Source organism: Anarrhichthys ocellatus, unplaced genomic scaffold, assembly GCF_004355925.1.
Source record: "Anarrhichthys ocellatus isolate YVR2014 unplaced genomic scaffold, GSC_Weel_1.0 scaffold7, whole genome shotgun sequence".
Taxonomy (NCBI): Eukaryota; Metazoa; Chordata; class Actinopteri; order Perciformes; family Anarhichadidae; genus Anarrhichthys; species Anarrhichthys ocellatus.
In genome coordinates, this window is record NW_022280037.1 from 6,969,753 (window position 1) to 6,979,544 (window position 9,792).

At 45.4% G+C, this 9,792-nt stretch overlaps 1 protein-coding gene across 2 annotated transcripts in view; it reads left to right on the forward strand.

The window, feature by feature from the left end:
• Positions 1-9,364, forward strand: part of dync1h1 (dynein, cytoplasmic 1, heavy chain 1) — a 27,594-nt gene extending 18,230 nt beyond the window's left edge. The window contains exons 52-77 of one of the 2 annotated variants that reach the window (XM_031847485.1): positions 335-530; positions 1,258-1,375; positions 1,470-1,685; positions 1,779-1,991; positions 2,086-2,213; positions 2,353-2,506; positions 2,619-2,765; positions 2,957-3,107; positions 3,231-3,484; positions 3,660-3,794; positions 3,881-3,975; positions 4,095-4,269; positions 4,392-4,467; positions 4,622-4,782; positions 4,870-4,981; positions 5,065-5,249; positions 5,382-5,495; positions 5,628-5,798; positions 5,914-6,131; positions 6,235-6,338; positions 7,304-7,512; positions 7,721-7,874; positions 8,053-8,195; positions 8,334-8,502; positions 8,641-8,765; positions 8,908-9,364. In XM_031847485.1, coding sequence (XP_031703345.1) covers positions 335-530; positions 1,258-1,375; positions 1,470-1,685; positions 1,779-1,991; positions 2,086-2,213; positions 2,353-2,506; positions 2,619-2,765; positions 2,957-3,107; positions 3,231-3,484; positions 3,660-3,794; positions 3,881-3,975; positions 4,095-4,269; positions 4,392-4,467; positions 4,622-4,782; positions 4,870-4,981; positions 5,065-5,249; positions 5,382-5,495; positions 5,628-5,798; positions 5,914-6,131; positions 6,235-6,338; positions 7,304-7,512; positions 7,721-7,874; positions 8,053-8,195; positions 8,334-8,502; positions 8,641-8,765; positions 8,908-9,036 — 4,052 coding nt within the window. In that variant the 3' untranslated portion in view covers positions 9,037-9,364. Of the gene's footprint in view, positions 1-334; positions 531-699; positions 896-1,257; positions 1,376-1,469; positions 1,686-1,778; positions 1,992-2,085; positions 2,214-2,352; positions 2,507-2,618; positions 2,766-2,956; positions 3,108-3,230; positions 3,485-3,659; positions 3,795-3,880; positions 3,976-4,094; positions 4,270-4,391; positions 4,468-4,621; positions 4,783-4,869; positions 4,982-5,064; positions 5,250-5,381; positions 5,496-5,627; positions 5,799-5,913; positions 6,132-6,234; positions 6,339-7,303; positions 7,513-7,720; positions 7,875-8,052; positions 8,196-8,333; positions 8,503-8,640; positions 8,766-8,907 lie in introns of both variants that reach the window. The other variant, XM_031847486.1, reaches the window with a different exon arrangement.
• The last annotated feature ends 428 nt before the right edge of the window (positions 9,365-9,792 follow it).

Here is a 9,792-nt window from a genome sequence, read left to right on the forward strand (position 1 = left end):
CGACCGGCCGGTGGGATTTTTCAATTGGATTTTTGATTATTGCAGAAAATAAGCTCTGTGGCAAACAGACGCTTAAGATATTTACACATTTTGTTCAGCAAGACAACTTTTCTGAATGTTTTTGGCATCTAACCAAAAACTCATTCAAAAAAAACACCATCGACTTTGAGCCGAGGGAACCGGAAGTGCAAACTTATTTCTCATTACTCATTCCTGCAGCACTGAAATACAATGTTAACAAATACTCACTTACTTGATCTCTACCTGCTTCCTCCCTTCAATCACTGCCCCTTCCTTGTCATAATCCGCATCCTTGTTCACCTGATGTTGATAGCTGTTAAGTCCATTAAGAAGCAGCACCTGGTGGAGGTGCGTTCCATGGCCAATCCCCCCGCGGCTGTGAAGCTGGCCCTCGAGTCCATCTGCCTGCTCCTAGGAGAGAGCACCACTGACTGGAAGCAGATCCGTTCCATAATCATGAGGGAGAACTTCATCCCCACTATTGTTAACTTCGAAGCTGATGAGATCAGGTGAAATAATAATGTATTCTGCAACTGTTCACTAAAGCTCTCTCCCTCTCTGTCTCTGCCTCCCTCTTACTTTTCAAACCTCGAGTCTGTTTCTTTTTGCCCTCTGTGCTCCCCTTTTCCCTCTCCTCTACTTATTTCTTTCAAAACGTTCCTCTTTCCACCTAACTAGCGGTGAGTTCTATTAAGCGGCATCACCTAGTAGAAGTGCGGGCTATGACCAATCCTCCGGCTGCAGTCAAGCTGGCCCTGGAGTCTATCTGCCTTATGCTGGGCGAGGAGACCAGTGACTGGAAAAAAATAAGACAAGTTATTATCAAGGACAATTTCATCAGCAGCATAGTCAACTTTTCCTCTGAGGAAATGAGGTACCGGTGCCTGAACGTCTGTCTAGTCTTTAATGGAAGCACACTTTTTTTTTCAATCGGTATATTAATCAAGTGGCACCTGTGATCAGACTTTGATTTTAGGTTTCTTATCGGTTGATTTTTGCTGAATCAGAAAGTGACTATCCTTGTTTTAATGGATGAGGTCATGATTTTGCACTTCTCGCAGTGAAGATGATAGAAATTGCATCCCTTCTCCACCCCAAACAAAACATAAATGATTTCTGTCCAATATTTAATTTCCTGTGATTCATGATCATCGTTCCACACTTTCACATTGAAGTATTCGACTGTGTGAAGCGCTGCTTTATTCTAACTTCTTGGACTGTTTACACTTTATCCAGTGACTCCATCCGGGAGAAGATGAAGAAGAACTACATGTCCAACCCAAGCTACAACTATGACCAAGTCAACAGGGCATCTCTGGCCTGTGGACCGATGGTGAAATGGGCGATTGCTCAGGTAATGAAGCCTAAACAATATGAAAATGAAGATGATTTTTTTTTTAAAAAGAGGATTCCTTTTTAATGTGTACCATGTTCTGCCTCTCCCCTAGCTTAATTATGCCGACATGCTGAAGCGCGTGGAGCCTCTGCGTAATGAACTGCAGAAGCTTGAGGATGACGCCACCGACAACAAGACAAAGGCAGAAGAGGTGGAGCAGATGATCAGAGACCTGGAGGCTAGCATCGCTCGCTACAAGGAGGAGTACGCCGTCCTTATCTCAGAGGCCCAGGCCATCAAGGCTGACCTGGCTGCCGTCGAGGCCAAGGTAACTGCTCACCAAAGCCCCCTCTCTCTTTTATCCAGTTTAAACTGGAAGTATCTTGCAGCATTTTTCTGAACTCGTGCTCTCTCGTCCCAGGTGAATCGCAGCCACGCCCTGCTGAAGAGTCTGTCAGCTGAGAGGGACCGCTGGGAGAAGACCAGTGAGACCTTCAAGAACCAGATGTCCACCATCGCTGGAGACTGTCTGCTCTCTGCAGCTTTCATTTCCTATGCCGGCTACTTTGAACAACAGATGAGGCAGAACTTGTTCACTACTTGGTCTCACCACCTGCAGCAGGCCAACATTCAGGTAGTTAAAGCTTGGATACACAAGGCCATCGCACCTACATATCCTAGCCTTTTAGTACCTAAAATGTTAATGGCATAATTCTCTCCCCCCACAGTTCCGTACTGATATTGCCAGAACTGAGTACCTGTCAAACGCTGACGAGAGGCTCCGCTGGCAAGCCAACTCCCTCCCAGCTGATGACCTCTGCACTGAGAACGCCATCATGCTCAAGAGGTTCAACAGGTCAGTGTCTTTCTCTTCTTCTGGCGATGTTTTTAAGTTTTATTACTGTGGAGAATACCAAGCATTCATGAACATCAAGTAGCCTTGAGTTGATTTCACTTCCCGTGTTGATCGATTCTATACCGTTCCCCCTTTCTAGGTACCCGCTAATCATCGATCCATCAGGCCAAGCAACAGAGTTCATAATGAATGAGTACAAAGAACGCAAAATCACCAGAACCAGTTTCCTGGATGATGCCTTCAGGAAGAACCTGGAGAGTGCCTTGCGTTTCGGAAACCCGCTGTTGGTCCAGGTATGAACTGCTACTTCACAGTGCCAACATTTAGTTGTCACTGTTCAAGGCCTATGTATTCATCAAGGATTTGTGTATTTATAGTAATTTATTATTATTTTTGCCCTTTAAGGATGTAGAAAGTTACGACCCTATCCTAAACCCGGTGCTGAACAGAGAGGTGCGCAGGACTGGAGGACGTGTCCTCATCACGCTGGGAGACCAGGACATCGATCTGTCGCCTTCCTTTGTCATCTTCCTTTCCACACGAGACCCAACGGTGTGTAGATCACTTAGGTTTTAACTATGGATAATGTAAGATTATCACATGGTATTTAACCAATGTTAATGCATAGAAATCCATAAACTACGTCTATCATAAAGAAAAACTGATTTTGTGAAATGGAGCATTTGCCTTGTTAATATGATTCTACCAGGAAGTTAATCTTTGTTGTATGGTGTTTCTTGCAGGTCGAGTTCCCACCAGACTTGTGTTCTCGTGTTACCTTTGTCAACTTCACGGTGACACGCAGCAGCCTTCAGAGCCAGTGTCTCAACGAGGTCCTAAAGGCTGAGAGGCCTGACGTGGACGAGAAACGCTCCGACCTCCTCAAACTGCAGGGTGAGACAGAAAACGTGCTAACACGATGACGGGGCACAGCTGGGGAGGATGATGAGCACTGCATGATGAAGAGTTCAGTGAAATTATAACGCCAATCAACAACTGTCCTTCTGTCTCTTGTAGGTGAGTTCCAACTGCGTCTGCGTCAGCTGGAAAAATCCCTGCTGCAGGCCCTCAATGAGGTTAAAGGCCGCATCCTTGACGACGACACCATCATCACCACGCTGGAGAACTTGAAGAAGGAGGCAGCGGAGGTGACCAGGAAGGTGGAGGAAACGGATATCGTCATGGCAGAAGTGGAGACGGTGTCACAGCAATACCTGTCTCTGTCCTCTGCCTGCAGCAGCATCTACTTCACCATGGAGTCTCTCAACCAGGTCTGGACACATCTTAATTGCTCTTTCCACTCCTTTTTGTTTAGTCTTCTTAATCTCTGAATCTAAATCCAAACACGCATGCACACTAAGCTATGCTTCCTAATACTTGTGTACTAGCCAAACAACCATTTAATATACCAATCTTTTTTTCTTTTTTTTTTGTATCTTGCTCCAGATGCACTTCCTGTACCAGTACTCCCTTCACTTTTTCCTGGATACCTACCACACGGTGCTGTATGAGAATCCCAACCTCAAGGGCATCACTGATCATACACAGAGACTCGATGTCATCACTAAGGACCTCTTCCAGGTTGGAAAACAAGAGACTCCTTTTCTTTCGTAATATGATTTGTTATAGACATAATTTGCTCATTTGTTGTTGTTTTTTTTATTCAGGTGGTGTTCAACAGAGCAGCCAGAGGTATGCTGCACCACGACCACATCACTTTTGCCATGCTGCTGGCTAAGATCAGCATTAAAAGCATCACCAGGTGAGATGCCTCTTTTACACTAATGTACGACCAGTGGTCGTATCGCACAAAACAAGGTTTCTCATTAATATCTGACGACGTAAATCTTCATGATTTTTTTGTTCTCCATCTCTTTCCAGTGAGCCCTCATATGATGCAGAGTTCCAGCACTTCCTTCGTGGTAAGGAGATTGTTCTGACGGGCATGTCGCTGCCCAAAGTGAAGGGTCTCACCACTGAACAGAGTGAGGACATGGTTCGCCTCAGCCGCCTGCCGGAATTCAGCGACTTGGTGGACAAGGTTCAGGCTGATGAGGTGAATAATTAAACAGAAGCTGCACGTGAACAAACGTGTATTTATGAGCATACCTCCTAAATAACTTTCTCTTCAATACATACTGCCTCAGTGATCGTCATTGCTTTCTTTTGTTCCTTCAGCAATTCTTCATGTGGCTTGAGAGCAACACTCCAGATCTGGCTGTTCCTTATCTGTGGTCAGAGGAGAAGCAGTCCAGTGAGTATACAGCTTTGTCTTTTTTTTTTTTTTTTTTTTTTTTTTTTTTTTTTTTTTTTTTTTTTTGCATTGATGTCAAGCAGATATTTAATTATTGATTTTAAATGTATATATTCTGCTCTGCTCTTCCCTCTACACCACTGTGCCTGTTCAGCTCCCATTGGCCAGGCAGTGCACCAGCTGTTGCTGATTCAGGCCTTCCGCCCCGACCGTCTGCTGGCTATGTCGCACATTTTTGTCTCAAAGGTGCTGGGAGAGACCTTCATGAACATCATCGAGCAGCCGCTTGACCTGGCTAATATCGTGGATAGCGAGGTAGTAACCAATACTTCTTCAATCATTTTCTCTCCAGAGGCGTTGTTGTTGAATCTGTGGCTGACTCTCCATCTCTTCTGTCTGCAGGTGAAGCCCAGCACTCCTGTGCTGATGTGCTCTGTACCAGGTTATGATGCCAGCGGCCTGGTCAGAGATCTGGCTGCTGAGGAGAACAAACAAATCACCTCCATCTCTATTGGTAAGGAAGGAATAAGCATTGACGAGTCAAAAGTTCAGTTGGGATATTGTTGGTAATTGTTTGTGTTCTTACACTGTCCACAGGTTCGGCTGAGGGCTTCAATAAGGCAGACAGAGACATCAACACTGCTGTCAAGTCTGGCAGGTGGGTGATGTTGGAGAATGTCCACTTGGCCCCCGGGTGGCTGATGCAGCTGGAAAAGAAGCTCCACTCCATGCAGCCTCATGCCAGCTTCAGGCTTTTCCTGACAATGGAAATCAACCCCAAGGTAAACCACATCACTCATAAAAAACATTTCATAATCTTTATAATGAAGCTGTGCGTAAATGATCACTTCTAGCCCCAGAGTTCCCATTTTGTCTTTCACTCATAAAATCTCATTACTGTGATTTCCCGCCAGGTTCCAGTGAATCTGCTTCGTGCCGGTCGTATCTTTGTGTTTGAGCCTCCTCCTGGTGTGAAGGCCAACATGCTCAGGACCTTCAGCAGCATCCCTGTGGCTCGCATGTGCAAGGTCACTTAATCCGGATCTACCAATGCATAAACTCACACTTTTCCACCAGAAGCTTAATCACTACCATCCATGCTGTTTGCACACATCCTCATACTGCCATCTTAATTCCCCCCCCCCCCCATGTTTCTCCAGGCTCCCAATGAGCGTGCTCGTCTCTACTTCCTGCTGGCTTGGTTCCATGCCGTCATCCAGGAACGTCTGCGCTATGCACCACTGGGCTGGTCCAAGAAATATGAGTTTGGAGAGTCTGACCTCCGCTCTGCCTGTGACACCATCGACACCTGGCTGGACGACACTGCTAAGGTTGGAGATCCTTTCAGAAATCATATAGAGTGCTTTAAATGTGTCTGCATAAGAATCATTTGATGCCAATATAAACTTATATCAACAAACCATAAATTCATACACACACACACAGGGTCGTCAAAACATTGCACCAGACAAGATCCCCTGGGCGGCTCTGAAAACCCTGATGGCTCAATCCATCTATGGCGGCCGCATTGACAATGAGTTTGACCAGCGTCTGCTCAACACCTTCATGGATCGCATCTTCACCAAGAGGAGCTTCGACAGCGATTTCAAGCTGGCTCTCAAGGTCGACGGGCACAAGGACATCAAAATGCCAGACGGCATCCGGTCAGTAGTGGCCTTTCTTCAAATTCCTTTGGTTTAGTGATATCAAAAGGATGTTTTTCTTGATGAACTTAACCTGTTGAAATATTATTTTGTTATGTCACAGGCGTGAGGAGTTCATGCACTGGGTAGAGATGCTTCCCGACACTCAGACTCCATCTTGGCTCGGTTTGCCCAGCAATGCGGAGAAGGTGTTGCTCACCACTCAGGGTACGCCACAGCCGGTCATCTTCGTCATCTGTTCTGTCACAGTAACTGGACCACAACATATCCTGATTCTTCTTCCACGATCCATGTTTTCACAGGGCAGATTATTAACCATCTCTCTCTCTCTATTCTAGTGTCTTTACTTTTATTTTGACAGGGTGATCTTATATTTTTCCGTCTGCTTTGGGCAGAATACTGTGTGTGGTGGCAGAGAATGTTCTATATATCTTCTCATGGGTTCACGTCCCCAGTTAGTTTTCTATGGTATCACAAGTAGCCCCTAGTCTTCTATATGGTAGTCATACAGTTCAGCTGTAGAGTTGTAGCCCAGCTGTGGTCATAGCCATCATACTTTAAAAGGTGCTCTGCCCAAAGGAAGGGTGTGTGTGTGTCCTCACCCTCCAGCAGCTGTATTTCACAGCCATCATGTCGCTTTGCTGAAGTATTATCCTCACCCCACCCTCAGATTAAGATTCAAAGCAACCACACTCCTCCCCGTCCCCTCAATCACACCCTGCCTCCCCGCTTCATCCCATTGATTTCCTCTCCAAGCTTCTACGATCCCACCTGCCACAGAATCCCCCCCTTAGACCACCTGTCCCACTTCCTCATCTTTCCTCAACCTCATTCCTACCCCTTAGATTCTCTTGATTGTTTTAATTTCTTTTACAGATCCAGTCGGTCAAGAATGTGGTTAATTTCATCTTTTGGGAACTATGTTGAATGTTACATTTGATGGGAATATTGCCTGAAGCCTTTTGTGTTTTTTGTCCTACTCAGTATAGTCCTTGTTTGTCCGTCACAACTCTTTCTATGATAAAACAAACCTTTCATTAACACACCCTCAAGGTAAGCGGTTGGTGTCTTTGTTCCACTATTAATTTCTTCTCCCCCTACCTTCCCACCACGGCCTTGTCTTCAACCTCCCTCCCCGCTCACTCCCTCCCTCCCTCCGCCCGGCTGCGCAGGCGTTGACATGATGGGTAAGATGCTGAAAATGCAGACGTTGGAGGATGAGGATGACCTTGCCTACGAGACGGAGATAAAGGAGCGCACTTCGTCCACATCTGATGCCCAGCCGGCCTGGATGAGGATCCTCCACACCACCGCCTGCAACTGGCTGCAGCTCATGCCCCAAACTGTCAATCCACTCAAACGCACAGTGGAGAACATCAAGGTAATGGCAGAAAAGTGAGGAAAGGTGGAGGCATACAACCGCCAGGTGGTAATTCAAGTTTGTTTTATGACTTAATGTAGACTGATGAGGTGAAATGAAATAAGACACAGGTTTGAATTTCAGCAGATGAATATATATATATACTTTCTTTTCGTTGCGCCCTTCTGTATTTGATTTCATATCTTTTGTTAAAACACACAAACACCAGGACCCACTGTTCCGGTTCTTCGAGCGTGAGGTGAAGATGGGCGGCAAGATGCTGCAGGAGGTTCGTCAGGATCTGGCCGATGTGGTGCAAGTGTGCGAGGGCAAGAAGAAGCAGACTAACGACCTGCGCACACTCATCAGCGACCTTGTTAAAGGTAAAACCGTCATCTTTAACTCTTTGTTAATGTATTTTTAACTTGTTTTGAAGTCCGATAAATTAATATAGGAAAATCACTGCACACTTAAACACTCCTCTTCGTCGGTCTTGACCAACAAGATGTCTTTGAACAGATTATATTATGCCGGAATAAACCTGTTTTTCTTGCTTCCCAGGCATCCTCCCTCGCGGCTGGTGTCGGTACACAGTTCCAGCCGCCATGACTGTGATCCAGTGGGTGGCGGACTTCAGTGAGCGAATCAAACAGCTGCAGCAGATCAGCCAGGGTTCTGCCAGTGGGGGCGCAAAGGAACTGAAGGTACTTTTTAGTTAACAGTTTGTGTACAGCATCAAACAGCTTGTACATAAATAGTATGTTCGTTTCCTTGAACGTTGACAGAGCCACTCACGGTACTGGAAATGTTTGCTTTTCTCTTTCCATCTCTTCCTTCTCCAGAGCATCCACGTGTGCCTCGGCAGCCTGTTTGCGCCAGAGGCTTACATTACCGCTACACGGCAGTATGTGGCCCAGGCAAACAGCTGGTCTCTGGAAGAGCTGTGTCTGGAGGTCAATGTCACCACCGCCCAGGGTGCCGCGCTGGATGCCTGCAGCTTCGGCATCAAAGGTCAGACAATCAGGGTTCACACTGATTCTGTGGCAACCTAGTCAAATACTCACAACTGTGACAAATGTGAATCCAGTTTATTGGTACCAATAGAACTTTGTGATCTAATATATTTTCTTGCTCACGTTTTTCTCTCAGGTCTGACGCTGCAGGGAGCTATTTGTGCCAACAACAAGCTGTCTCTGTCCACCTCCATCTCCACTGAGCTGCCTCTCACTCAGCTCCGCTGGATCAAGCAAAGCAGTGCTGAGAAGAGACACATGGTATGAACACACACACAAAACTATTCATCTCTCTAACGAGTAATCTATACAGTCAGAAAATTACAAAAAATATATAGAATGCTGCTAACTTTTCTAATGATTTTGGCTATTAATCACATTTATTTTGTTCTTGTCCTTGCAGGTGACTCTCCCCGTGTACCTGAACTTCACCAGGTCTGACCTCATCTTCACGGTTGACTTTGACATCGCCACCAAGGAAGATCCACACAGCTTCTATGAGCGCGGCGTCGCTGTCCTCTGCACCGAGTAGACGAAACACTGGTCATTCCTGAAGACCCGAGTCTTGATTATTAAACTACACATAATCACTTAAATTCATTACTTATTAATAACAAGTTAAGTAGTTTGTAGCCTGTTGCATTCCAATATAAAACGTAGTTGTCAACATTCATGGAGCAGTGATTAAATAGTAATTCTTAGTGTTTCTGGAAAGTGTTGAAGAAGGTCGAGAGAATGTTGTCGGGTGGTAAATGAAAGGGACGAAATGTGGAAAAGGAAAAGTTGAAAGTAAAATGTTTTTATGAAGGAAACTATGTTTTTAGATTGAATAAAGCCTGTTGGAATGAAATGAACTGCAATAACGGTTTCAGAGTGGTCTTTGATGATGAGGTTTTGAGCTATGGAGCATGGGCAGTGTAACGAGCTGCGTTGGGGGCTCCCGACCTGACAGAACTTTTTGGTATGCTCGAATGGATGGCGGCCAATAAACAAAAGAACGTTTCAAATAAAAAGCATTTGTTAATGTTATTTTTATTTAAGATCTTTTCAATAATTACACAATTGTAATTGTCACCCATGAAGCAAGCTACTATGACACCCACCCTGCGGACGCCTCAATGAAACAAGTTAATCATGATCAGCTAGTGAGCCGTTTGGCAGCTGCAGACCAGATTGAGCATGTTGTACCTCAATGATATAAGTGACTTATTTTAATCCTCCTGGACACACAAGGAAACCGATTGTCCTAATTAAAATGTCTGACACTTCTTTGAGGAGAATCCCACTC